This window comes from Coturnix japonica, chromosome 10 (genome assembly GCF_001577835.2).
Source record: "Coturnix japonica isolate 7356 chromosome 10, Coturnix japonica 2.1, whole genome shotgun sequence".
NCBI lineage: Eukaryota > Metazoa > Chordata > Aves > Galliformes > Phasianidae > Coturnix > Coturnix japonica.
Window position 1 is genome coordinate 7,968,905 of NC_029525.1, and position 27,474 is coordinate 7,996,378.

The 27,474-nt window shown below is 39.1% G+C and overlaps 1 protein-coding gene across 3 annotated transcripts; it reads right to left on the reverse strand.

The window, feature by feature from the left end:
- Window positions 1–591: 591 nt before the first annotated feature.
- On the reverse strand, window positions 592–26,847 carry SCG3 (secretogranin III). Of its 3 annotated transcripts, none has more exons than XM_015872995.2 (12): window positions 26,546–26,847; window positions 25,890–25,942; window positions 25,272–25,317; window positions 24,974–25,189; window positions 23,827–23,969; window positions 22,573–22,734; window positions 22,084–22,261; window positions 20,116–20,232; window positions 8,956–9,039; window positions 8,582–8,710; window positions 7,323–7,391; window positions 592–3,221 (listed from the first exon to the last, which is right to left on the reverse strand). In XM_015872995.2, exons 1-12 carry the CDS (start codon window positions 26,628–26,630, stop codon window positions 3,103–3,105), a joined length of 1,401 nt encoding a protein of 466 aa, XP_015728481.1. In that variant the 5' UTR covers window positions 26,631–26,847; the 3' UTR covers window positions 592–3,102. The 3 variants fall into 3 exon arrangements, with proteins under 3 accessions (XP_015728481.1, XP_015728480.1, XP_015728482.1); XM_015872994.2 differs by having other exon boundaries at window positions 7,311–7,391; window positions 26,546–26,846; XM_015872996.2 differs by lacking the exon at window positions 24,974–25,189 and having other exon boundaries at window positions 7,311–7,391; window positions 26,546–26,846.
- Between the last annotated feature and the right edge of the window lie 627 nt (window positions 26,848–27,474).

The window sequence follows — 27,474 nt, forward strand, 5'->3', positions numbered from 1 at the left end:
CTCCCCTGGGTTGGCTCTACTTTCCCACCAGGTGCTCAATCACAAGCCATGATGTAGCATTTCCCCTGCTCCTATTTTGTTTCTGACTCCCAATCTTCCTACACTTGCAAATTCTTTTTTTTTTTTTTTTTTTTTGCTTATTTATTTATATATATATAGGGATTGAACGGGGAAATTTCAGGCGGAAGGGAGGTGCACAGTGCAGATTATATTCCTTGTTCTGCAGCTGCTCAATTGGATGAACCTACACATCTGTAGCTTTTATAAATTTCCTGAATCAAAGCCTGAGAAGTCTTGGGCAGATTTGAACTGAATGTTTTTAAATGAAATGTGGGATGTATTTGATAAAATGTTTTCATTTGAGATCCATTAGTAATGTGGCTGGAGCCTATTTAAACCCTTCTGCCCAACCGATTCAGCTATCAGGTGCTGCAGTTCACCTGGATGTTCTCAGAGTGGGCCTCCCCCTTTCTGCAGCTGTCAGTGAGCAACTCCTATTGCTCTGTGTCAGGGCCTCCTCCAAAGGCTGGGTATTGGGTAGAAAAGATGCATTCTCCTTAAAGCACAAAAGCAGCCTTGTACTACCATGGCTTGTAGTAAAGTGTTTAATAAAGTACAGTATCAGACACAGTAGTCTAATAGAAAAACTCAAAATGTGAATACCATATAAATTGTACTTGTTACATTTTCAGTGATAATTTTGAGAGTGAAGGTTTTCTGAAGGATCCCGCAGAGATACAAACAACATAGAAATTGCTTGTTGTCTTTTTAGAACCAGGGTTGTGCAAGTGTTGAACATACCTTTCTCGCCAGGAAAAAGGAAAGCACTGACAGGATCTGATTTACTGTTTATATACTAAATACCCAATAGCAGACGTGCAGTGTTAGTGTGCCTTCAAAATAAGGACTAACAAGGGCTGTAGTGCAGGTTGAAATTCAAGTCACTGCATTTGATTTTATTTAGCATAAGTCAAAGCCTTTCAGAAACTCAGGGTGGTTTGTCAGGCAGGCTGTACATTTACACTCCAGTTCTGAAAGGTAACTGATAGATATTCATTTGATGTACAATCAAACCAGTATTTGAAGCATTCAAACAACAAGTTCAGTGTCTGGGCTTGGGCAGGATGGAAAGTGAATCTCACCTGAAGAACCATTGCTGGGATTGCTTATCTGAACATCAGAGGACTTGATCAGTTCTCACCTAGACACTGTGTTGGTGGAATCATGTCTACATATGTTCTAAGTTGTACAGAGCAGCAGGGTAAGCACTGAACAGGTTCAAAAATATGCGTACTCTGAACTGGGATTTGGTCACACCCATTGTTTGGATTTTTTGGTAAATGATGTCATATACATTTTGTTGAGGTTGTAACATTTGGCAAGTTGAAAGGTTAAAAATATTGGACCAGTCTTTGTGGACACAAACTGTTTTGTAATCACAGGTTGTTGGTAGATTATATCTTTCCTTTAGTTTCAGACTCCTGCATTGATGCCTGAGAGGTCAAAGTGAGAAACTAACATGAACATCTAACAAAACTTAATTATTATACTACACATTATATTGACAGAAAAGGAAGCTTGGCATTTTACCAACTATCCATAAGGTTGTTTTGACCACACTTCTGAATACTGTTTTAACAAAAGCATCACCATTAGTGACTGATACTGTAATTCAGTGATCCATATTGGGATGTACTTTTTGGATGCTAGGAAGCATTCATTAGCTTACATGTCATCTGTTTTGAAAGAACTATGTTGTTTCACCTCATTGCTATCACATTCATTTAATGTTTGTTACCGATAATGTTCTATTGATAAAATTCAGTTGATAATTCATGTTTTGCTAGGATACCAAACAGTTGGCTGTGAAACACTCTTCCAATCTTCCCCTCAACTTCAGAGTCCAATTGTGCTGTGGAAACAGGAAACAATCCACTTACTGAACATTGTGCTATGCAGGCAGTACTGTAAGTCTCCCTTCAGTGCTCTTACTTTGTGAGTTCTTCAGGCATAGAATCATCCATTCACTTAAATGTGAAAAGATTTCCTACACCGTGATCATAAACTCTGCAAGTTGAGGAAGAGTGGAATTTTTGTTTCCCTTTTTCATCCTTTGGGTACCAACTAATTGCCTACTGACAGCAAGTATGTGACAAGAAAAAATAAATAGTTTTCCAACATGATAGTTACTACTTCAAAACAGAGCCAAGTCAGTAAGCAGACCACAGACTTGATGTTCAGAGATGCTGAGATCCGATGGCTTCATTCAGTCCTTCAGAAAAACAGAAAAAGCATCTCCAGTTGCAAACTACTTCCCTGCAAAATGGCTTTCATTGCTATCCTTTTTTTTTTAATTATTATTATTATTTTAAATAAGAAAGTAATGGTTATTTACAGTTGTTATCAGGAAACTCACATCAGGAAACCAACTAACGCATGCACAGTCATAAGATGGTGCACTAAAGAGAACTTCTAGACATGCTGAATGAAGCCACTGGGGAGAATGGAGCTCTTTAAAAAGAAAGGCAGTTGTGTCAGGGATGTGTCCATTAGCCTGGGACACTGTGCTCCAAGTTAGAGAATACTATGCAGAAGTCAAGACATGCTATAGGATTTCAAAACAAGATCTCTGGGTGTAAAATATTAAGATTGATAAAAACTTTAATAGGTAAATTATTTTCAAATATTTTATTTAAAGATCTATGAACTATTTCCTAATAATGCCCTTTACATAGTTGCATCTATAGAAAGCTAGTGGAGTGAGAGCGAAACGGTGCAGCATTAAAAGACTTCTCCATCAGAAATGATAGGTTCATCTACAAAGTAAACCAAACACAAATCAAAGAGAGCATTACGTAAATATTTACCCTGTCAAATAGAAAGTCAGTGTCAGAAGTTGGTGTTTAGATTTGATTTGCGAGTGTAGGAAAATACCGTATGCAGTCAATGTACAGAGCACTATAGCTCTCCAACTCTAAAAAGTTATCAGTACAGTGTAAAGGAATTTCTAACGATATCTTCAAAACAACAGACCATAAGTCATCGAGCTGGGATGGGGAAAAGCTACACTAGTTTTCTACATGGTGGGCAGCCACCAGCTTTTTACAGGCTGCCATATATGCGTTTAATTACATCAGCCTCTTCCTTGTCCAGGATGCCCTTGTCCACATATGCATCTGCTTGCTGATCAATGAAATCTCTCAGCTTTGAAAGATCATAATCTGAAAAATAAGAATTGATTTACACAATTAATTATACCTGTAATATTGCTCTGCTTAATAAACAATGCCATTGAAAATCAGCCCCACAAAGGCACTTATCTAACACAAAGGGAATTCACCACAAGTACAACTTCTGTAGCAGTAAAAAAGAGAACCACCCACACAAAGTCTTCTTCCATCTATTGGCTGTTTTACTACTCAACTCAAGAGCAATAATCATCTCTTGCTCTTGCTTGTTTGATGATAAATACTCAAGTAAGAATATTTTCTGGTGCAGAGATTTGGTGTTCTATTCTGCATGTGAAAGCTGGTGTTAAAGCCCTAGTATTTCCACAGTTGTCATGGATTTAAATGAAAGTATTACACTGTTTCCAGTAAAATTCTCACTGCAGACACCTGCATCAAACATGGGCTTTTTAGAAGAGTCGAGAGATTAACCTCCTGAAACTAGATGGCAACAACATAAATATTTACGCCAATACAAAACATAACATCCTGATTTGAAAGATATCGCAGAGTAGTCTTTATGACAGTGTTACTGTCAAAGAAGCCTTATAGAGTCCATATGTCAATCTGCAATACAGTACAGGAAGATCCTTTCTCCTTTTCTGATAGATGGTTGTATCTGTGCAGCATGACTCATCTTCTATACATTAAAAATATTTTCCTGTGGTAGAAAACATCACTTTTTCCCATGAATAGAATATAAAGCTTCATCTGTTAGAATAACAATTTAGTCTGGAAAACACTGATGTCTTAGGGCTTCATACCAAGTTAAATGAATTAATATCTTACACAAAACCAGATGCATCCTGAATATTTCAGTATACGCTATGTTAGTACTGATTTTGTAGCATAGCCCAATGCATTTCACCATATAACATCACATGGAAGGACTTTCTTTCAGACTGAGTATGGCTAACACAACAAAAAATTATTTTTCTGACTTTTTATAGCTAAGTGGCCACGAATGTGTAGAAGTGGAAAGATATTAAATAAGCAAATTTATGTTTGTGGTCATTTTAAAAACAGGACGAGGCAATAACAAGTCACTAATTCAGAAAACATATATTCAAAGCTCCCCAACGTGCTTCATGGATATCATCTCCACATCTGAGCTAGAAGGAATTTTGCCATTTGCTGCACTGAGGCCAGGATTTCACTTTCATTCTGTTATGGGCTTAAGAAAATTTAACCCATTTGTGGCTTCATCTTATCTCAGTAATATGGCATGAAATAGCAGGTTAGTAATAGCACCGTGAGATTTGATTCAGGCTGACTGAGAGACTCCAGCAAAAGATACCATGGAATCGTGTAATAGTAATGAACGGAACAGCAAATACTAAATTAATTTAACATCCACATTACCCACATCACAATTCCTAGGCTTTTTTTTCCCCATATAGAATTATTAACAATTCCATCATTAAACAGATATGTGAAGGTTGAATTTAAAACACAATCTATGTGGGATCATATCCATTAAGATACCAAATTCTGGCTAATTTGTGTATTTTGTGGCAATTTAATTTGATTATTTTTCCAGAAGTCTCTTAATTTCCAATGCTTATTTACAGGCTATTAATTTGTACAAGTAATGAGATAAATAGCCACACCAGCTGCAGCATTACACTGAGTTGTTGAAACAGCTACGGTATATGAAGTGAGGTCTTATTTGCATATTCAAATCAACCCATTTGCTATGCATCCTGCAATTAATTGCAGTCTTTATTTTTATTCCTAAATGGCAACTCGGTGTCATGAAACTACCTAAGTATTCTGTGAAAAATCCAAACGTGCTATTTGCATGTGTTAGATGAGTCACAGCTGTGCTCTTTGGAGACCACGAAGTAACAGAACACACAGCAGCCCACAGCCAGCAGTGGGAGAGATGTTATTTTCACACCAGAGTGAAGCACAGGTCTTTAAGGAGTACAGGTTTCATAGATCAGTCCAGGTCTGGGAGACAGGAAGAACAGCAATACAAACCCAGAGCATCAGAGGGACAGAGTTCTATTCTTCCTGTATATGCAGACAAACTCTGGACACAAAAGATAGTCAGGCCAACATCTGGGCCTGTGGCACATTTCTCTTTCATGCAGCCAGACCACTGAGGATAACTTGCCTTCTAATGAGACAGCTGATATTTTTTAACTGGGAAAATGAAAATAAATGTTTCCAAGGTCATTAGTCATTGAATGAATTCTAACTTCCACTGAAATTCATATATTGATCTACCTGCCTGAAGAAACCTAAACCTCTTTAAGTATATCCAGGGAGTAAAACAATCCATGAGTAAGAATAGAGAAGCCTGGCTCTTTTAATACATGAATTACTTTGTAAATCATCTTCCTGCTGGCTCCCAGATGCTAGATGATAGTAGAGAAGTGATTGATGGGCACAGAAATAACACCTAATCTTGTACTGAAGGAACACACCAATGCATTCACTGACTTTACTTCCCTTATCATCATTGCAGGAGAACTGAATTAGCATTTTACAAGAATGACAATTATGGAAAAAAATACAATAACTATGATGTATTGAAGACTAAGGACTGTTTTCTAATCTGGTCACAACTTACACTCAATTTAAGGCTCATCTCCATTGCCAGAGGACAGTAAAGATATTTTAGTGTAGATGAAAATCCATTTCCACAGAAAGCCGTGCATTCAGCACTAACCCGGTGGATCCATTTGCTGGAAGTATTAACATCAGTACAACTTAATGCATTTCCAAGCAGATAAAATGCTATCGATCTGCACAGCCATTTTCAGGCTGCAGCAGCACGAGAGGTTACTGATTAGGAAAGGTTACTGATGAGGAGGGGTGAGGGGCTGCTCTGTCAGTATGTGTGATACAGAGGAATAACGACATGTGACTGAGAGCTAATTATTATATTATCATTTTTTAAACAGACATATATATTAGGAGTGGAAGGAAATATTGAGCAAGAAGTACAACTGTAGTTGTTGCCATTGTGTGGAAATGGTTTTAAGATGGGAAAAAAATAACTGTAGCCTCGAATGAAAAAGTCCTTCCCATTAAATTTCCTGTATAGGAAAATGAACGTGCTGGGCCGTAGGCACACCCTTGTCTCTGAAATGTGATTTATATACACTGTGGCTCACAGAGGGGAAGGCTAGATTACCCCAGGCTAATCTTATCTCAGATCCCCTTCTGCTCGGCTGGCACATGAAGGATTTTTCTCGCCAGGCTCCACTCATACCCGAGGGATGGATCTGTTAGCAAGGAACCGTCACTTACAGAGCGGGTGACAGCACCAGTCCCAGCAATAGCAGAAAGAAAGGATAGGAGGTTTCACAAAAGATCTCAAGGGAAAACATGATATAGATAAATAAAGGTCTGTGAAAAATAGCTAGAAATCCTGCTGCTGTTAGATTCCTCCTTCCAGCTCTCATACAGCCATGTCTCCAAGGAAGAGTCAAATGGTGGAGCAGCTGGTGAGCAGACCCTGTGCAGCTGCTTCAGTCAGTGCTCTCCTTCTACACAGCTTTGCATGTGAGAGATACAAGTCATTAGCTTAGATTTGGGCTGCAATCCAAACTAATATAGTGCTGGTGACATAGATTTTTATTTTAACCACTTAATTCACAATTATAAATCAAAACTCAATATTTGGGATGGCATGCACAGTGGTAGCCAGATGCAGAGCTTTTCTAGACATATCCAGGCATTTAAACAGATGTTTGCCTCCTGTATAAAATCATAATGAAAAGACATTTTGAACTAACAAATGAAACACTTGATGTGATTAACATACAGCTGTCTACCTGTCACCAACTAATATTATCTATCTGGGTGGTACGTGATAACTTCCAGTGTAGTCACTGCACTTTTTGTGGGCAATGGCAGTTTGAGACAGTTTCCAAGAGTTTGCCTTAGTCTGCTATTTTCATGTACTGATATAAATAACACAGGTCATAAAATTTAACATGTAAGGTAACCCGTCATCACTGCAGTTGACATGCAGTTTTACATTACTGTGATTTAACTGGTAATACAGAGCTAAGTTACACAATTTAAGTTATATGTTTTGCAATGTACATGGTGCATTTTACTTCATACCTTCTTTGTTACCTTGTTTGTTGTGCTTTTTTAGCCATTCTATGTTCTTCTTGATTGCTTCCAAATATGCTTCAGTTTTTCCTAGAGGAAAGGATGAGAGAAATTAAGCACTTACATCAATGATTGATGCAGCCTGTTTAACTGAGCGAAGTTGGTTACAGCAAAGGCAGATTAAAACTATTCTTAGTTTCTGTTTAAAAGCTGAGTCCTGTCAACCTTAGTCAGTGAGAATTCCCACAGACAGCTATGGGTTTTATCTGGACAAGATTAGTCACCCACCAACTTAGAATCAGGTCTTTTTTTCCATCTCTGTGCATAACTTTTGGCAGCAACCCCAGGTACTGTGTATGAGAACTGTAGGCAAGCTTTATCTTTTAGATCATAACAACTGTTAAGCAGAAATGAAGCTGTTAAGACAGTAAGAGATGATTTAATAAGACTGAAAGCATTGACTGTCTGCTTGTATACAAAGTGTCAGAAATCTTCATTCATCAGTACCAACAGTGTATCATGGATGTAAGATTGTGAATGTTTTGTGAAGACAAGATGAAATACAGCTACTTATACCTGCTGAGAGAAAGGAAACACTAAAAGCATTAAAATGATCATAAGTCCTTTTTATAGCCGAAATTTTAAAGTATGGCTATTTTTGGACCAGAAAGCACACACGATAGAATTAGTTCTGGGATTACCTAATAAAGCCCCTAAGGAAATATTCCAGCTAATGGATTTTGAATTCTTAACTTGGCTGGAGCTTTATTGATGTAATGCTCTCACATTTGTCAGGGAAAAAACGTAGTGTGATTAGCCTGTAGAAAGCTGCTCCATCAGTAAGAGGGTACAGTACCAGATAGACTGCAAAATTTGAGCTGAGAACACAGAGATAGCTTTATAGTAAGTCACTCTATGGAAGAGCGTGAAACAAAGAACCAAATACTGAGCTAATTTCAATGTCTAAAAAGGCTGGATGTTTTTGTTTATTTGTTTGTTTGTTTTCTGAAGATAAAATAACCCGAACCAAACTGCACAGATAAATCTTCAATAGACTATCTTCAATATCTTTTCTTATAAGCTTACAAACAAGCCACTTCTAAAGATTATTTCTACTACAAGCTGAGAGAGAGAGAAAAAAAATGTAAGTAGGTATTTGAGAGTTGTGCTGGACACCACAGAAACTGAATATACTTTTAATGGAAAAGTAGTACTGAAGATAAAAAAAGATTCTAATCACTTCAGGTACACGTAGCAAAAACAATGGCTATATTTTGTACCTCTGGGCTCTTCGCTGTTTTCTGCTGCATTTTGTTCTTCATTTTTTGTGGAATCCTTTGAAATTTCATATTCCTTCTCCATTTTAGCTGCTTCTTCCTTCGTACTATCTGCTTCTTCACTACTCTTGTCTAAGGAAACATAAATAAATTAATTTTGTATCCTACATTCCAGAAGCATTTCTACATTAAGTCAGTTAAGCAAAAGTTCTTCTCTTGTCATTTAGACATCCTCTCTATGGTTACAGGTCCTTGAGAGACCACCTCTCTAATTAACAGTCTACCTTCTAATGTAACTTACGTGTTTTTAATTGAATGGATTAAACAATGTATTATTAAATAGCAATTTTTAGGAGAGAAAATTATAGAATAAGTACCTGCTGGTTGCTTTGGTTTGCTTTTAGTGGAAGGATTCTCAAGTTTCTTCTTTGTCTGCACAGCTATCATTGTATCTAAGTTTTCTAGAAATGAAGGCAAAACAAAACCAAACTCCAGTTATTTTTCGTCAGATATGATACAGAAACTATACTAGGTTCTCTGCTACACCAGTTTGAATGGTGAGTGGAACTCCATAAGAACAGTCTTCATTCTGTTCTGTAATGAATTAATGCAGAGCTTACACTAAATCTTGATCAATATTTAGTGAGAAAAAACACTAAATCATGACAATAGAGTACCAAATACGGCCAGTATGCAGAAATAGAGTAAAACTGTGGATGAGTTATTTTTTAAATCACACCAGTCACAAAATTTATATAGCAATCTCTGTTGGCAGTTTACTCGGGTGAAAGCAAAGAAGGATTTAACACCAAGACTGTGAAATACGTAGTTCATCCTGGTAGGATAATATTCTCCTATTCTCCCATACTGCACCTCTAATAAAAGGTTTTAAATGATACTCAGATTAAATAAATACTTAAACTGAACTGATTTTCAGAGTTCCTGAGGTCAAGCATTTAACTGAACACCCAGCGGATGGTGGAGGCCATACACCCAAAATTTAGCACATCTAAAAACCCCAAATCACCTAAAATCTAGCAAATATTTTTCGATGCTAGTTTTAGGGCTGAACTCAAGTAAAAGCACTTTGTCATAAAAATGTATTTTTCAGATAAAATAATCAAATGCCTATGTGGGAAAAAGTCCTTTTTATACAACACATTATAAATCTCAGTCATATTATGCAGAATTTTCGTTTGCTTTATCAGCATTTTTAATAGACTTGATTAAACAGAGGTTGAAAATTTGACAGCAGCTATTTGGTGGAACATTTTTACGATACCTTTCTGAATCATCAGCATTCCCTTTACGCAAGCGGCAGAAATATTCAGTATTAGAGATAGTAACTGTGGCAGAATGGATATTACAGGGATAGTAAATGTTTTAGATCATCTTATGTATTGGGCCAACCTTTCATCCATTGGTTAGAAAAGTGCTTTTCCATCAGAGAGACGCTCAGCACTGAAATGTATGGATTAATTCCCTCAGCAAGCACAGTTCTCATGGCAGCTCAATACAGGCAATTCTGCCTGGCATCTGATGAGAAGTAACATAATCCTGTCTGCCTGCATCATCTACATTTTGTTATTTACATGAAACTGAAATGCAAGCATTTTTTGCTGGCAAGCTGCCTAATTGCAACCTGTCAGTTCCACATCACACTGGATTGGGGCTTTATTTTTGTGCATGTGAAAACAATTTGAATCTGGTACGTGTCATTTTAATGTGATTTTTGACCTTGTGTTATGCCCTAAGCAAAGGTCTGGGCTGGGTTAAAACTGGATCAGGCATGTTGATAAAGAGAAAAAAATGAGCTAATGTTATAGTGGTGGTACTGGTGCCTCACTTATCACTTGATCCAGAGCTTATTGAAAAGACTGTAAACATTTCTTTCAGCTGAACTTAAGCTTCTATTTTTTAACCTGAATCAGTACCATACCAACATTCTGGCAGGTATATAAGGATTCCTGTTGCAAAAAGCACAGCTTTTAGGATAAGATTACACAGCTAAGAACACTGTGCTCCTTTAAAACATCTTGATGAGTACCAGGCTAATATTCTGCTTTCATTATGTAAATATATTCACTTAAAAACCCTTTCTAAATCCAAGTGAATACATTATTCTCACTAATTCATGCAAATGCATAAATGTCACTCATTTTATGCTTTAATCCAGCAAAATCTGTTAAATCAGGCAAAATGTAGTAAATTAGCCTTAAAAGTAGATGTTAAATATGAAGGAGAATTGAAATGTTTAAAGTGGCACACATAGGTAAGCACATTGATTGTGAGTGCCTGTCAGATTCGGCCCCTGGAGTAGTCACATTTGGGTGCCGATGCAGAAAGAAACACCTTCACAACTAAAGTCACAGCCAGGCTCCACTATAAGAAGGACTAATAACCCACTTGCCAGTCTCTAAATATCTGCATAATGATAGTTTCAAAATATAACAATACAACTGAGAACTGTTTTGTTACAGACTGTGATGTTTAAGAGATCATTATATCCACATCCACATTCCACTTCTGAAGAGAACGGGATTCATTTAATTACTTCTACAGACTCCACCAGAAATTCTACAGTTCCCTGTGCCTTTTTATCTGGCTAACAATTTTGTTTTAGTTCAATATATGAGTGCTAATATACAGGACTACCTCGCCAAGTACAGTAAGGTGGCAAAATGCATTGAATTCCAGGCATATCCATTGAACATCTGTGTATGAATAATACAGCACTAATTGTCCAAGCTTTGTTACTAAAGCCAGACTGAATATGATAACAAAAATATTATATTTTCAAAGTTCCATGTCAACAGTAAAAGTATGGACAAGTTTATATGAACAGCCTTTTAATGAGGAATACATTTTATAGGAGAAATATTGAAGCTGTCCTACTAGCTGGATGGCACATCAGCCTCAAATTCATGACCTCACAAGCAGCTCTATTTCCTGTGTAACAGTGTTCTCTCTGTAAGCCTGTTTATATTTATGGAGATTTACATATATACTTAAGAAAATTTTCCCAGAGAACCCCAATTCTTCTTACTGCTGTTTTTCCCCCTTTAGAATTAACGCCTCTTACAGCTGGTATTGCTCCAAAACATGTTTGTACTTGACATATGGGGTGAGGCCATAGCTGAACATTTGCTCTGAGTTCCACTAATGGTGTGAGTCATCTTCTGAGCCAAGATGTGCGTGGCAAGCAGCTAAGCAACCAAATGCAGTATCTGGAGGCCTAACAAGAACTGATTGATTACTTTTCCAGTATCATCTCCTTAGCAACACAATTTTTACAGAGTAAAAGTTCAGAAAGGTAATGACCTTTCTGCAGAGCCGGCCACTTATTTGAGATGGCACTAATTAAAACAACGGAACAATAACAAGGGAGCTAATGGAAGCAAACTACGTCAGTAAATAGGTCACGGCTGTGGCGGCTGGCTTTCCGAGGAGCAGATCATCTCATCAGTGGAACCAGACAGCAGCAGTCAGAAGATCTGGTTTCCGCCTCACCTCCCTTTCTGCCTGCTGCTTTGATCTCAAGTGACTCACTCAGGCATCCATTTTTCACGAGGACTCCTATTTTGGGGAGGTGCTGTGAGGCAGCTGAGGCCCAATTTCTGCAGGCACTGTGTGCTGACAGATCCCCTTGACTGAATCTGGAAATGCAAACACCCATCACTTTGGAAACTCTGCTGAAGTTTTTCAAGTGGGGGGATCAAAAAAATCTGGGTCACATAAAAAGAATGCTTATCTTTGGGAGAATGTACTATGGTAACACCCTTCAAACCTGTGGAGAAAGATACTATGTGAAAAAATGTACAAATTAAATGACTTTTTTTCCTCATCAGAGAGGCAGAAATTAATGTACTAGTTTGAGTATTGCCATTTGAGTATTTAATGGAATTGGTAATGGAACTCTGACACAGACTCCTCTCTACAGATTCATGGTGTTTTCTGGACTACTGGTAATTTTCCAGCAGAGACTTTTTATCTGCATAATTTTCTTGTGCCCAGGAGGCAGTTTCACATTCTATCCTTGTCAAACTGACTGATGCTGAGATTTCATGTCATTAAACTTCCACAGAAAGGCCTGCTAAAAGGCTACATTTATTAAGGAGCCAAAAAGGATGGCCGTGCAACCCAAGATCAATCTTAACGATAGCTACAAAATGAGTTTACTTAATGAGTTCACACAGTACAGCAGCTTCAGATAGAAAGCTTTGTGCTGATGACTGCTTATAGGAGATGCACATATTTCAGGCATCAATTCTGCCTCCTGCAGTAGGTGATCCTAGAGAGCCCACAAGGCCTTTTTTCAGTGGTGACGAAACTCAGGGTATCAGTGTCTGCTTGTGACTGTTCCATGGGGAATAGCACACCAACTTAATTCTGGGGCCAAATCCTCCTTTTACCATATGAGAGTGTGGGAACTGTCAATATCCACTGGATTTCCACTAACGAAGCAAAAAGCAATCCAACCTTCAGTCATCTCCTACCTTAATCCTTCTCATTGCTAGTCAGAAAAGTGGGGAGCTGCTCTACCAGATGAGGCTCACAGTTCATCTGATCAGTATATTTTCAATCACCATGACGGCTCCTTACAGAATTGCCAAGAAGCACAGAAAGATGTTCATATAGCAAACCTTACAAATTTGCCTTGCAAACACCCTGTTCCTTTCCAGCTTCACATCTTACATGTCAAGATATGGCATTTTCTTTTTGAGTCCTTCCATTTGACTGAATTGTCACAATGGTGTGCCATTGATGCCATGAGAAACAACATGCCAGATGACAATCCCCAGGTAGTGGCAAGACTTGTAAATGGGTTACAGGAAGATGGTTGGAGTGATTTGAAATAAAACAGCAGCAATACCACTTGACAATCAGATGAAAGGCAATTTAAACAATAAAATACAATATAGAGAGGGATGTTTTGAGGTAAACAAAGCTCTGGCCATTTATTTCCCTACTTTACAGACTATTTCTCAGGTTTATCTCTTCAGTTCTAGAAGCATTTCCTTTACACTGTTTGAGGTCTCCTAGAGCTCTGTGGTACAGCCCTTCCTTAATCCTTGCCTCATCTGAGATTGCCATAAGACCTGTGCACCCACTTTAAATGCTCTGACATTATGCATTTTATAAACACCATGGTTTGTGGCTACAGCAGCACACAGATGTCTGCATTGCAGGAGTGGGCTGGAGTTTAATTTTAAGAGTTCAGTGACAACTTATGCACCCCACACACATATAATCATCTCAAATCATAACTTAAGATCTCAGTGCTCAGCCATCAGAGAGAGAGTAAATGCAGGAAGTAATTTTTAAAATGCAGATATTAAATACAGTAAGAAAAATAAAGCTTCAGCCTCCTTTCCATAAAAACTGGGTGATATACTTTTTTATCAACAGACATCTCCATGAAACCATGATTTCTAACAAAGCTGAGGAAGAACAGGGGAGACAGTAAAGGGATACAAAAGAAGAAGCGAAACATTTGCAGGAACCAATTGCAGATTTAAAGTGTGAATATTGATTAAGAAATGAACTGTAACATATTTGTTGGTTTACAGACTCATACACACGATTTGATAATCATGCTATGTGATGAGAGGAAAAAAAACAACCCAGTAAAACTAAAACTACTGAGTATTCCTGAAAAAAGTAGCTGAGAAAATTTAGATCCTATAGATGTTGGAAAGACTATGCTATCATGTACATTGTCCTGCTTAAGTGATGCCCAAAATAACTTACTGTAGTGAGTAGTGGCCCCACTTATTAATAACATCTATATCATAGATGTCCCTTTGTTTTTCTATGCAGTCTGAATGAGGGAAAACAGGAGATGACCAAAACAACAGGGGCCAGAAAATCATTTGTGTTTTTGTGCAAATGCAGTAGTAGAACAGGATAGATATGGATGAGGCATAGATGAAGCTACAGAAAGACAAGTTTAACAGCCAGAATGGTGTCTGTGGTTAACACACTTGCTAGATTCCAGTCCCATCAGAGAGCTTTACACTCTCTTTCCACATTCTTTTATCTCACCTCCATGCAGATTCATCTTGGATTCAACTATTCACATATACTTTACACAATCACTGCTGCTCAGTATTTGGCCCATTGCCCTCATGTGAGGTGCCCTGACTTCTGTTTCTCAGATATTTGAGAGTCCTTGGTTTTTCTAGGAACCATACAGTGCACTGAAATCTGTCACTTGAGTCCATCAGAAACAAAATAAATAACAGAGAAAAGAGAGCTCAATAACTCCCACTGGTCGTTGTGTGTATCAGTCATATGATAATGTAATACTGGGCAAGGAAAATCACCAAAATGAAATTCATATAAAGACAACAAATCAGAGGTTTAAATGCTTATAAAGAAAGCCCACAGTGTGAACAAATGTCTTTGAGAAAAAGGATATTACAAAAAAAGGAAGAAGAAAGCGTAATTATGCATGGATGGTTCCCTGCACTTCATCTTCCAGGTCAAATTGAAGGAACAAACAGAAATTCCACCTGACACTGTCCATATATCATGTGCAACCTCTGGCACCGAACAAGCCACGCCTTCCCTCACCCCTCTCAAAAATCACAGACTCTGTATCAGGAAGCATTTGATTTTGGAGACTGAGAAGGGATGTCACAGATCTGCTCTTTGCCTCATGCTCTTGGCTCAGTGCCTGATCTTACCCAACTAAACAAATATCAGGATCAGACCTTTGGCCTGGAGCATCTGTGCTGATGAGAACTTCAGGGATTAGTCACAGGATTGAAATGAATACTCCTGCCTCCCAGGAAAACTCCAGAATGTGGCTGCTGTGCACTGCTCTATACTAGAGAAACTGAGGAGCTCTGCCTTGCTCAGAAGTGGATCTATGAAGGGTACCAGGCATGAATGTGAGACAGAGCAGCGATTCCACGTGCCTCAGCACAGAGGAGCAGGGCCATATTAAATCAACACGGGGACTGTTTGCCTCTTCTACTTCCCTCAGAATTTTGCCATGCAGCCTCAGCCTGGCTGAAAGGGAGTATGCCTATGGAATGATATCCCAAAAGTATCTTTTAAAAAAGGACCAAACTAATAAGTGCATGTATACCCAGGCAACAGCTCACCACTGAACCTTCTCTCTGGCACTGGTGTATCCTGCAGATTGTACTCTTCAATTGCCCATGGAAAGCAAGTGACAAGAGGGCAGAAGAGGTAAACAGAGACATATGTCCATGTCCATTTCTAAGCAACACAATCTCCTACTCTGCGGTGGGGGAGAGAGAGGCTCCTGACAGTGAGTCAGAGCTCAGGGGATGCAGACAAGAGGTGGCTTCGGTCTAGGGAAAGAGGCGTCTGTGACTCAAACAGTGCATAATGATGAGCTGCAGCAATCTTTCCATTTCCCCCCTAATTAAAGGAGATTTTGTTCCCAAACCAGTTTGCTGTGATCCAATGAGCTGTACACTCATTGTACAGCTGTACATTGTGGCTACACTAAGCTAAACTCTCTACAAGGAGGTGAGAAGTGGAGTCCCCCTCAGAGACAGCAAATCTCCATGCTTTAACTTAATTTTCTTCCCACAATATTTTCCAGTTGCAGATAATATAGAGGGTTCAATTTAGAAACTGGAAAAAAATCCAACCCCAAATGGCCAACATCAATCATAAGATGCAATAAAAAATTCATTACACACAGTATCAAGGTGAAGTCTCTACATATGTGAGATAAAAAAGAAAAGTACCAAGGGCAACAGTTGGTGCTACATGCACTAGCAAATAAATGAGAACTCCATGCAAGAATAAAATGTGCACACAGCTGATTCACATTTGTAGGGTAACAGTTCATTGGGTAATACAACTTGCATTTGGAATGCGGCGGCCGTGGGTAAGTTTGCAGCAAACATATTCTTTTAAGCAGTGTACAGCAGCACAGTATAATCACTGCACTGTGTAAAAAGAATTCATACGTATGTACTGGTGCCTCTGTCTGTCATGTCTGAAAGATCTTTGTTTTAGTTTACCAGAGTCTAATATTTAGATAGAATTAATAGAATAGTTCTAAAATTCACTCACTATTTTGGTCTTATTAGTGGGAGATGATTTACAAATGTATCTGAACAAACTGGCAGAAAGCATTTGTTTCTGTTTCTAAGCTGACAACATTGTTATTAACATTAGTGTATTACAAAACTAGTTTGCTTGATGTATTTAGGCTAAATGGAGCTTTTACTAGGAGGGTAGTGGACTGATATGCCTTCATTTTTAAAGTCAGCCAAAAGACAGCCTGGCATGAAGGAAAACTCTCATCACACACAAAGTTCCTCTTCTCTCTGCAGTGTAGATGGAGCATTTCCTTAACACTTAACTGGCCTGTGATAATTCTGATTGGAACGCCAGGAGCGAAGCTCCACCGTGACACAAGCACAGTGTACAAAACCAAAGGAAAGTGCCATATTATTCACAAACTAATACTCTAACAGCAGAAACATGTTTGCAGCACATTTCTTACCCTGCTCTACTGAAATCAAAGTGAGTTTTCCTATTGGCCTGAACAACATTCCCTCTTCTCTCAAGACACTGAGCACCATGAAGGACACAGACCTCAGTTCTGCATGGGAAATTCAGCATCACCCATTTATTCAAAAGCAACAGCATGAACACCATAAACAGTGAAATAACTTACACTGTACCAGTCAACTTCCCTGAGAGCTTCTTGCTGCTTTCTGCTGGTCATTACGTGGAGAGATTCCAGCTCTTTCAGTCCACTCACTGCACCCTTGCCAACAGCAATCATTATTTCAATAACTGACATCCTCTGAACCTGTGCAGCAGTATCCTGTCCATCCAGCAGGCTGGGGCAAACTGGAAGGATTCAACTGCTTGGGCAGCATTTTCAAGATTCTGAGAAGCTGCCCAAATGCAGCTCAGTTGATACCACCATTGGATGTAATGTACAATCTACTGGTGTAAACTGTGATCCCATGTCATATGACCTTATAACTTCTGTACCAACAGTGTTTGTCCATTCTTATTAGTGCAAAAAGACTGTGAAGCAGATTTCTATCTTCAGAGTGCAGACAGGCTTTCTAGAAAGATTTATGAAACCCTCTGAATAGTCTAAAAATGTATCACAGGGCTTCCATTCCACAGACTTTGCTCCCAGTATATCAAAATACATCACCCAAAGCTAAGAAAGTGACAGAAGATAGCAGCATTACACCATCAGCAGGGCACTTATCAAATGGGATGCAATTTGGCTAAATGTACAGTTTATGTCAGTTTGTTACAGCCTCTCATTAACGCTCCCAGAGCTATACTTTCTGAATACAAGCTACAAAAGACAGGTAGTAATTTTTCTCATTTCATATATATTAATGCATTGGTTTCTGCTTTCTGGGTTTTGTGTTACAGGCTATATTTAGCATTTGGAAAGCTTTTAAATACTTATTACATGATACTGTGTGTATTAACACATCAGCTTCCTTTCTCTTGCATTTGTATGAGTACTCACATGTTTTTCTTGTGCATCACATTGCAACTAGATCCTTTGTACTTAAAGCTAAACCTAATAACATCATTCACTGCAGCAGCAAGATATTTTCCTGTAGAGTAGGATACAATGATGATGACATAATGCTGTGGTATTCAAATCCCAAGCCAGCTGTTACTGGTATATGCATTCAAATTCACTGTTCTCATGTAAAAGGCACAAAAGCCTGTGACTTGATCTAGTAAATGATTTATTATTTTGAATATATAATTCCGGGACATAGCTTATGCATGGCTTCACCCAAAGAGCGAGGAAAAATAATTCAGGCAGTTTCCTACCATAACGTAACAGAGTATACTTCCATTTGCCCAGAAACAGTAGTTATTTTCTGCCAAGTAACATGGGATCTGCTAACTAATTCCAGACTGAAGGAGCAATTAAAAGCTGTCATTTTTTGGTAATTATTTATTCTCCCTGTTATACATTCATACTAATTCCTTCATCTGCTGCAGATGAACATAGCATTGCATCAGTCCCATAACCTAGACTGCACTGAGCGACAGTATGTATACAAGTACTACTAGGTGTATTATATATTGTGAGTTTTAGACAAATAAGGATACAAAACAGCTGAAGCACTTATGGGTGTTGCAAGAAACTGAATTGTTTCTGTGCTTTCATCTCATGAATATTTGAGAGTATTAACTCAATAAATGAAGGTCAGTTTCAAAGTCATTTCTCAACAGCAAGTCTAAAGAAAAAAAAATACCACAGAAGCAACTTGAGACCTACGAGAAAGCTTTTTTCACTACAGTGAGTTGCTTGGATGGAGTACAAAATCCACCTCTCCTTAAATCACTAAGTTGCAAGCCAGTGTCTGGCTACATCAGTTGATAGTCTTGCTTTAAGACCGGACTAAATCAGACCTCTTAAATTCTTAAACTAATCCCCACCTTCTGTATTATGTCATTACAGCAATTTGACTCCAAAGTTACAGTATTTATTTACTCAAAGCAAAGCTAAATGGAAGAAATATCCTGAATTTTATCAGGCAAAAATGCTTCCCTAGTGTAATTCCATTATCCTGTTACATCAGGAATGAATTCAGCCTATTAAAGTTTGACAACGCTATTAGTGAGAGCAGTATCTACTCAAGTAATGTTGTCTTCCTTTGTAGATTGACATCACTTGTAATCAAGCATTTAATTATGTGCAACTTTCCTTAAGCACACAGGTAGGCAGAGGAATAGAAAATGAACTGTAGAATAAAATGTCCAAATCTTCCAAAATTCAAGGACTTCTCAAACAAATGAAGAGACATACTTGAGTGCTTTAGAGGGGAGGTACAGCCATGCACTAAATGTGAATCATGAATCACTGGATACGTTGCAGCCAAGTAATTGCTAATCAATCTGTACAGTTAGAGTAGCATCAATCAATCCTGCAGCTGCAACCATCCATATGAAACAAGCCTACAGAAGTCATGAAAGAACATCACCAGTCCTGCTGCCACGACAGGCTGATTTATTAAGCTTTGAAATTACCTTGATGTAAACAAAAATTTATCAGGCTAACCCAGAACAGGAACACTTCAGAAAAATAAAAGGGTTGTACAGAGCTTATGCAGGTGTGCTCTTCTGTAGCTCTGCTTCTATAACTAGAAAGGCTATCAACAGTCACCATAAGAGTTTGTAGAAACCAGAAAGAGAGGTTGGTGAGAAAACAAAACAAAAACTGATGAAAAACAAGACCAGGCTATTCTTAAATCTATCTTTAGGAAATTACAACAATTTTATAAAGTCTGCTCAACCACAGACCCTACCAGATCCAGGAAAAAAAGTTACAATAGCTCCTCCTATGCCAAGTTGCTTGCCATACATGGAGGGAGTTTTACTTGACACAACCTGGTCAGTCATTTAGAAGTAGAGCTATAAGATTTTGAATGAATAAGTCTGAAACAACACTCATAAGAGCAAGGAAGATGACAACATAATTATCACAGTTGGTAGAGTAAGAACATAGCATTAATAATGCTGCTGCAAAAAGTATGTACTCTCACCCAGGTAGGAAACTCCTTCTTCTGGTGTGATTGTTCCATATTTAACCATCATCTTCACAAAATCAATCAGGGTTTTCATGATGGTTATTAAGGTCTCTTTCTCTTTCGTCTCTGTCTCTGCATGAGGGGATAAATCAGAAGTAGTTCAAAAAGCAGGTCAGTGGGCAGATAAAGGCACAGAACTACTTAATAGACCGGTCTGGCTTCATATCACAAATAGTTCAGAGACCTTTTGGTTCACTAGAAACGTCTCAGATGACAATGCACCAGATAATGACCAGGGTACTGTGAAAACAGGTAATATGACATGGCTGAGAAGATTGTGACTTCAGAATAGGACATAAACAACGTTTTCTCTGATAAAAAAAACAATGTTTACTGGACATACTATTTCTGACTATCCTCATGAACATTGGTTCTTAGCTTTCTTTTTCTACTGTATTTATCTGCTGAGCAATATTTCTGCCATTTCTGCATTAGCAGTGTAACACTCTTCCTTTTTTGCACAAGCTTCTTCTGCATCTCAGGTTGTCACTGAAGGATCCAACAGAGTCAGGTGCTCTGTTAGACAGGGACAGTCAGAAACATACCCTCAGACTGGCAGAGGACCAATCCCTTTGGAGAGATACTGAAGAGGTTTTTGTATTGCTCTCTGCAATTTTACATAGGTCTATAAGATGCAATTGAATCTCTTCACCTCCAGCTTCTTAAAAGTTGGCAGGTAAATAGGACAAAGCAGGAGACAAGGCAATCAGTGGAACCCAGTTTTGTTTGCTTGATAACCTCTTAAATTCAACACGCCTTTCTGCTTTGTGAATAGAAAAAGGGGAAGGAATAGCATGCAAAACTACTAAGGGAAAATGAAAAGAACATGAACAATATGAGGTTTCTAGACTGGATTTCAGCAAAATATGCCTACGGGTTTTTCATTCTACTTCTCCATTCAAGTGTTTGTAGGGACAGTCTCAGGAAAGACTAAGGCTCCTGCAGGACAAGAGACCTACAGAATAAATTGCAGCTGACTGTGCTGAAGGTATGCTGGCTAAAAGTAAGAGTTAGTGTGTGGTAGAGCATGCTGACAAAGGGACTGTGGCAGGGTGCCACAACCTTGTCTGCACTAATTGGAAGGCAATAATGCCTAGCACCGGAATAGGAAGAGACATGCAGAGCTTTCATTGCAATAAACAGCAAACCTGTGGTTTGTGAAAAGGCTGGGAGGCTCAGACTCATTTACTGATAGCATGACTGCAAGAATTCTACTTTGACTTGCTTGTATTTCTGTTGGCATAGAAGACAAGGACATTATGGGAAAGATCTCAGGAGAAAACAATTCTCCAGTTTTTCACGCCATTACAAGAATTGAAAGAGTTTAGGATTTCTGAATCATGTCTCTCAAGATGGGATGGAATACACAAGGCATCCCTTCATACAGTTTTGAATACCACTGGTTCCAGTGTTTTGCCATACAAACAAAATGAGTTTCTGCTATGTGACTTAGACAACGTTTTAAAAGAACGTGTCTCTAGCAACTAGGGAAGCTACAGGAGAGAAGAGAAGGAGAAAACAGAAAATCTCAATATAATGCTATAATGGGATGATAATAGCAGGGTGGTAAAATCTTTGGCTACAGCAGAAGAGAATGAGCCCAAGTACAGCTGCCACAGATTCAGAAATGAAGGAAAAGAGCTGCTTACCTTCAGAAAGCCTTAGATAGGCAGGGATCTCCAGCAAGAGAGGCTCTTGCCTCCCTTGCCAACCCTTAAATGAGGTCTGGGAAGGGGTGGATCCTGGCTCCACGCTACTGAGACATTCAGATGCACTGAACTGCATGCACTTGAGCTCCCCTGGGTTGGCTCTACTTTCCCACCATGGGCTCAATCACTGGTTCAAGCCATGACTTAGCATTTCCACTACACTCGGTTTCCTAGTTTTTCCCCAAATATGACTGTAAACACATGACAAACTCACCTGAGTTAAGACTTTTTAATAATGCATAAAAGTTTGGAAAGTACTGGAGGTCTTCAAAATCATCTTCAGAAGGCAGCTCATTTCTTCTTTCCAAGACATTAGATGATGGCCATGTGTTATCCAGGGTATCATCAATTTCCCCATTGGTGAAACTATCCTGATCAGATTTGCTTGACGTCTCCACAACAGACATAAAAATAAATAAATCTGTAAGCACATTGCTTTTAGTGACAGAGTTAATAGAGCAATGAATAGCATCATAATCTTATACTTATGTTTTCCTATTTCCCAGGTGAAAATGAGACTTTTTTCTCAAACTTATTACAATTTGGGGTCCGGCTTTAACATTCAACATAATTCACTATTTGTTTTTAGGTCTCATGGTATGTTTTTCTGAACACTGAGCTATTAATTGGCTAAAGCAAAGCAGTCTGTTGGACTATCCGTATTGTTTTGTGAGTGAGTCCAAATTATTAGCTAAGTGATTACCATTTTTTCCTGTTGCTTTTCCTTTGAATCACTGTCTGCTCTGCTTGGAGGGTAATCAAAATCTTCAGGCTCCTTCTCACGATCCTTTGCTTCATTTGCAATTAGCTGTTGTAAAACCTCTGCCACTTCATCTTCCAGAGTATAGGCCTGACTCTCTGTGATCTGTTAAAACATTTGTGCAGAGCACTTATAGAGCATTGTGGTTTTCTTAGAATTAAGATCAATATGAAATCTGAGCTTTTAAAACAAGTTGCTTCTAATCTGTTTGCTGCAAAGTTGAGTATAGCCAGGGTAGGTGTAGTAACTTCTCTGTTGTGCGTATGTATATACATACATATATTTATATAAAGATATGGACACATGCCTATATATAAATATATGTATATGTATACATATGCAAACACGTATCAAATATATGTACATACATACAAACTACTACCTACACATACAGCCTCCAAGAGGAAAATACAACCCCACAGGAGTAAAAGCAATGGAGTCCAGCTTGAAGAACTGCCTGTTTAGTATAACAAAGTATATACATACGTAGTTCTGCAAATGAACATCTATCTCTGAATAATAACAGAATATGGTAATAGAGAAAGGGAATAGCTATGTAGAAAGGTAATAGAGAAAGCAAATAGCTTTCTAGGTCATCTTCAAAATGTTTTGTTTTAATTCTGTGCTTCGTAACAGCTGTCCCTACACACCTTCCTTTGTAATCAATAATCAGCAGCTGCTGATTGCAAAATCTCATGCAGAAAATATAACACTAGTAGATTAAAATATAAGGATTCCATATTGCAGTGGCTAAAACCATTGAGACATCCAGAAATTAAAGTCAAAGTACAGACCAGCAGCAATGAGACATGTACCCTCAGCTAATCACCATGATCATATGTCCACTGATTGAAATAATTAGTAGGTGGGCAAGAATGAGCTCAGACCTTTAATAGAAAATAATGAGAAGAAATAGACATAATGAGGGCAGATATGGGAGGAGTAGAGCTGGTATTTTCTCCACATCGGAAACATTCTGCAGTTTTGCATACTGTGCTGCAAAGCCAACCCATGAATAGCAAAACTGTTGCAGAGTGAAACTGATGTGCCCAAATACTGACTATTAGAGCTTGCTTTGAATCAGAATCCCATTAATTTTCTCTCAGGTTCACTGGATAGAGTTTGTGCCAACCGTTTCTTAAAAGAGCACTAAGGCATCCCACAAGACAGATTCATGGATATGAACAAGACACTTACTAGCCCCAGATTCAGAAGTTTAGAAACGATCTTGTCAAACACTCCTCTGTCGTTTTCCTCATAAATCCTTGTAGCAATTTTTTGAACAATGTCTTCAGCAGTCAAGGGAGTGCCATCTAATTGATGAAGGCCATCTGGATCATCTAAAAGGATCACAGTTTAACCATGTGCTAACTGTTCTTGCTCATTTGGATTACATTTCTTCCAAAATGTCTGTATTTTTTTTTCTTCATCAGAACAAAGCCATGCTCATTAAAACACATTAGGAATACTGCTACACGCTTTGCAAGGCATTACATCAGTATCAAACAAATGGTGCTCAGGTCCATTTAGTACAGCTGAAAAAAATATCTTTAAAACTGGCTCTTTAGAAAAAGCATTGAAAAATGTCAGGAACAAACCATAAGAAAACTTGTAAGAATGAGAGAATACTGTTCACCCATAGATACCATATCAAATAATATGCTTAACAAGCAGCATAGTACAGTCTTATTTGGATCTCAGCAAATTGAGTTTTAATTATTGAATCATTACTTATGGGAAATAATATCATCATGACCACTGAGAAAGTGAATGTGATGAGTAAGCTTTGATCTGTGATTAGCACACCTTGATATAATTAAAAATACCTTGAACTAAATGCTTCTCCCAGCTCTCAGAGGACTCACTTAAACTACAAGTCAATTAAATACTCCCATAGTAAAGGCACATTTCTTTGGTCTTCACTAACTGCTTTTCGCTATAAGATGAGGAGAATCACTTAACAGACTTAACATTTGTAACAAATGTATGCAATTTAGCTCTATGTAAAAGTGCTTTTCCCTCTCAAACCAGAATAATTATATCTACATTTTAAAATGTCCTATTTTTTCCCCCATCAGATCTAAAGCTCTAAAAAACTTAGTGCAAATTACAGTTGGACTTTCCTCCACGGAAGAAGACTGTAATAATCAACACTAGCAATTCTTTTGTATTGTGATTCAAAACAAAATCGCAATATGCCTATCCTCTACAACTGGAAATAACTGAAATGTCACTGCTGCAATGAATAGAGTTCGTGGTTAGTGATGAATGCAATGGCTGTGACTGTAATTACTTTGCAAGAGAAGTCTAACCTAACAGTTACTTAAAGGTTTGTACAAAATACCTTGGAATTTATAATCCAGCCCACTTTTAGTAGAGTCATAGTCATCCACGAGCCTGCGGTTCTTGGTGGAGTCTGCATCATCAATGGCCAATTGCTGTTCATACAAAGAGCTTCTAATTGACTCCCTCTCTTTTTCATTCCTCTCTCTTTCTGCTACTGACTTTAGCGGGTTCAAGTCATCAACAAAGGAATAATTCCTGAACTCTGGCTTATTTTCTGGAAAATACATACAACATGGATTCTTATACCTCTTTGAATACCATTATGAAAAATAACAAAAGATGGAGAGATGCTTTACCTGTGGGAGCTATCTTTCTATTCTTGTCTGCCTCGGCTTCAGCAATCTGATATACAAAAAACAAAGATAATTTAAAAAGCAGAGGCTGAAGGAGTAAATAGACTAAAATGTATGACATCTTACTTTATCAATAGCAGCCGAAGCCTTAATGCCTGATCTTCATTCTTAGTACGAATTTGGCTTAATGTATTTTACACCCTTAATCTCTTGGCATTTCTTGACAGTAACAAAACACACTCTATGACTAGAATCAGATAATGCAAGAGACTGCATAGACTTTCAGCTTTAGGGTAAATACCAGTTATGTTTTCCATCTTTAACCCAAGCTCTGAGTGTACTCCCCTTGGATGTGAACACAAGGGAGTTCCTCACATGTGATCAGTTGGAGCTGATGACCTGCTTTGTGGAAAATGAACAGCAAAATATATATACATATACAATCTCATACAAAATATTGAAAATCTATTTTGTTCCTAAAATACAGCACTATTTACTGATGAATCTACTTGTTTGTCATTAGCTACGCCAGCAGAATATTCATGCATATTTCATCTGAGTGCTAAAAAGGTTTTGGTAATACAAACAGGAAGCATGTAGAATATCTTTTATGGTACGTACCTGTTCCTCCAAAGGTCTTTCTACACTTAATTCCCTGTTGTGTACAGCTTTATCTAGAATAAACAAGTGTATTCAGTTACATGATGCACACGAATCTCAGGAGGCTGCACATCTTTTCTTAATTTCTACTTTTCTCGCATAAAACCTGGTATCTTAAGTATGCTGCTAACTGCAAGTGCTTGTAAAAATGTCTTGGGGATCAAAAATAAAAGAAGTCAAACATTTAAACAAAGTACGATTGATTGGGACAGAGAGAGAGGTTCTGAAAACGAGGTAACAGAAACAAAGTAACCGCTTTCTGATGAGAAAACTCATAAGGAAACTGGGGGGAGGAATGCAGTAAGAGATTGACTAAAATAGCAATAATCGGATCGGCACAAGGAAGGGCTCAGAAATCTGATAATCCAGAGTGTCGGGAGAGCCGAGCAGAGCGAGAGCCGAGCAGAGCGCCGCAACTCCGCTCCGTGTGCCACCAGCTCTGTCCTCACTCCGGTATCACACTGCAACTCCAGCCACTCACTGGTTTGCTCCGCGAATGATATTCCTCAGGATCTAATCGCTTTCAGCCAACCGAGGGGAAAGTTTTTGCTTTCCTCCACCGATACCCCACAAAACTTTCCTCATCTCGGAGACAACGGGTTCGTGAAGAAGCTTACCTCTTCCCGCCGGCTTCGGGAAGCCGTGAGCCCGGCTTGCCAACAGCGACAGCACCTGCAGCGTGACCGCCAGCTTGAGGAGCATCCTGCAGCCGCCCAGCCCCGGGGCCAGCCCGGCTGGGATCCCGCTTTCAGCACCGCACCGCACCGCACCGCACCGCCCGGCAGCCGCTCAGCGCCGCGGAGCCGCAGCCCGCCTGGCGCTGTCCAGTGCCGCGGTGCTGAAGCCGCAGGAGCCGCTCCGGCACAACTCGGCCCCGCTCTCTTCCTCGCCCCGCGCCCGCGGAAATGGTGGAGGCCGCCCCGCAGCCCGCCCGGCCGGGGGAGGAGACGGGGGAGGGCTGTGCCGGCAGAGCATGCGCGGCCCGCAACGCGAGCGGGGGGCGGCAGCCGCAGTCACTGGTCGCCCCTGCTTGCTGCCGGCTGGAGGCCTCCGAATGGGGCAGCGTGCCGAACACCGGGGTACACGAACCAGAGTATGGGGTGGCCTACCCTGCCCTGCCCTGCCCTGCCCTGCCCGCCTTTTGAACAGTTGAAGGCTTCGGAACAGGCCACGATCAAACATCAGCTGGGACACATTGATGCAGAGGCTTTGATGTATCAAACGGGAAATGCTGAGCTGCAAACCATGAAAGGGAAACCTGGTCCTGTGCTGAAGGCCAAGGAATCACATACATACCAACGCTTTACAAGGGTTCATTGGCAGAGTAAAGGCACAGCCTTCAATGAATCTTCACTACACAGATGACATCAGAAGTTTAACCGAAGCACATCTAGTTCTGTCAAATTTAGAATTAAAAAAGCACAGATGGCAATAAGCACACGGGCTAATTCTGAACATTTCCATAAATGAAAATGCATCCCTCTGAGGCACAGAGGAGCAGCAAATCCCCAGAGACCTGGGGAAGACATTTTCCCATCTTACAGAA